The following is a 1,745-nucleotide window of genomic DNA, read 5'->3' as shown; positions in this document are numbered from 1 at the left end:
CCGTGCATGAATTTTGTGCACTGGGCCTCTAGTTTAGTCCTATTTGGCACCTGGCTGAGTCCTTTTCATCTGTTTTCTAATTTATCCCCCACCATGAGCAGATGATTTCACTGCATTTTACAATGAATGAACTGAGGCTTGGAGAGGAGAGCTGCAGAACCAGGACTTCAGACCTGGATTTGTCTGATTCAGACAGGGATTCTTTCTGTTGCAATGAAGATTGTAAAGAAAAAGCATTCAAGAAATTCAGATCACATGAGAAATATATTGGTAATGTTAGGAACAATGGAGAGGTATAATGTTGGGACTAATGCTTTCTCTGAGAAGAACTAGAGTAGCCAGATTAAAAACAACCTATTTGAGGAGATTGGGGAATCAATGAAACATTTTGGGGCTGAGTCTGGGAGAAGACTAGATACTTTCCAAGCCTGGCAGGGCAGAATTGAGTCTCAAAGTTACTTCAGACTGATCAGGACAGAGGCTCTTCTGAATCAGGACACTAGACTTTCCAACATGTCCGGGGTTTCCCCAGGACGGCTTTCTCCAGGTTCATCCACCTCAGGAGTGTCTTGCAGAGCCCTCTGGAGAATCAGCCTCAGGGTGTGTCTCCGCTTCCACCATCGCTGCCTGAAGGAGCCAACGAAGAAGTAAATGATGGGGTTGGCAGAGCTGTTGATACAGGTCAGAAGTACTACCATCATGGGAACATGAAAGAGGGCACTAGATTCATTTGGAATCCAGACTATGAGGAACCAGTGGATGCCAAAGGGCAGGCCACAGAGGAGGCAGACTAGCACCGTGATCAGGACGGTCATGTAGAGCCTGGTGGGTGGCACCCGATGGGAGCCACACAGTAGTCTGGTCATCAGGGCCACACTGGATCCAGAGAGAAGCACAAATAACAAAATCAGCCATGCCACAGTGATGAAATCCAACACTGGGCACCAAACATGTTGCACATTCCAACTAAGGAAGGCAAAGTAGTTCCCTTCCAACATGCTCAGCAGCAGGGACAAGGCCCAGAGCAGAGCACACATGACAGCGGACATGGTGTCTGGGGCGGTGGCAGCGGTACCAGATGGGCCACAGGACAGACAGGCAGCGCTCTGTGCTGATGGCGCTGAGAAAGCTCAGGCCTGAGATGTAGGCAAAGATTGACACAGGGAAGAGAAATTTGCTAATTACTCTAACGACAAAATCAAAGTCGAAATCTAAAACTAGTCTATGTATAAATCGGTAGCAGAGGAAGAGGAAGTCAGCCCCTGCCAGGTTGAGGATGTAGACAGAGAAGGCGTTCCTGCGCATGTGGAAGCCCAGCAGCCAGAGCACCACTGCGTTGCCTGCCAGCCCCACCAGGGCCACGATGATTGTCAGTAATTGCAGGATTATGAACTCTGTATAATATTGATGAAAGGCCTGATCACTTCCATTGGTTGTTGTGAGGTTGGTCTTCCAGGCTGTGACAGTCATATCTGTGCTCAGAAACGCTGCAGTTGTGGGCCTGGAAACGAAATAAGACTTGAGCACCTGCTCTGTGACCACTGACCCTCATGGCCTCCCTGTCTGTGGCCAATAGAGGCTTCCAGAGATTAAGATTCTTTCTGAACCACACGGTCTTGGAGTCCTGGATCCTGAATTTAAACCCAGTTTTCTCTGAATCTTAGAGCCTGGGCTCTTTCTACTGCAACACAGACCCACTATGTCCAATCTCTGTGCTCACCATCCAGCCCATGACATGTGCCCTG

At 48.8% G+C, this 1,745-nt stretch overlaps 1 protein-coding gene across 1 annotated transcript; it reads right to left on the bottom strand.

The window, feature by feature from the left end:
- Positions 1–491: 491 nt before the first annotated feature.
- LOC102245620 (mas-related G-protein coupled receptor member X1-like) lies at positions 492–1,501 on the bottom strand (the record flags this gene model as incomplete). The annotated part of the gene is given in 2 exon segments (XM_014541311.1): positions 492–1,049; positions 1,051–1,501. Coding segments are annotated over 2 exon segments (1,009 nt in total), but the record flags the coding sequence as incomplete, so codon positions are not given.
- Between the last annotated feature and the right edge of the window lie 244 nt (positions 1,502–1,745).

This window comes from Myotis brandtii, unplaced genomic scaffold (genome assembly GCF_000412655.1).
Source record: "Myotis brandtii unplaced genomic scaffold, ASM41265v1 scaffold26648, whole genome shotgun sequence".
NCBI classification, from domain to species: Eukaryota; Metazoa; Chordata; class Mammalia; order Chiroptera; family Vespertilionidae; genus Myotis; species Myotis brandtii.
Note: the sequence above shows the minus strand (reverse complement) of the source record. Positions and strands in the feature narration are given on the sequence as shown.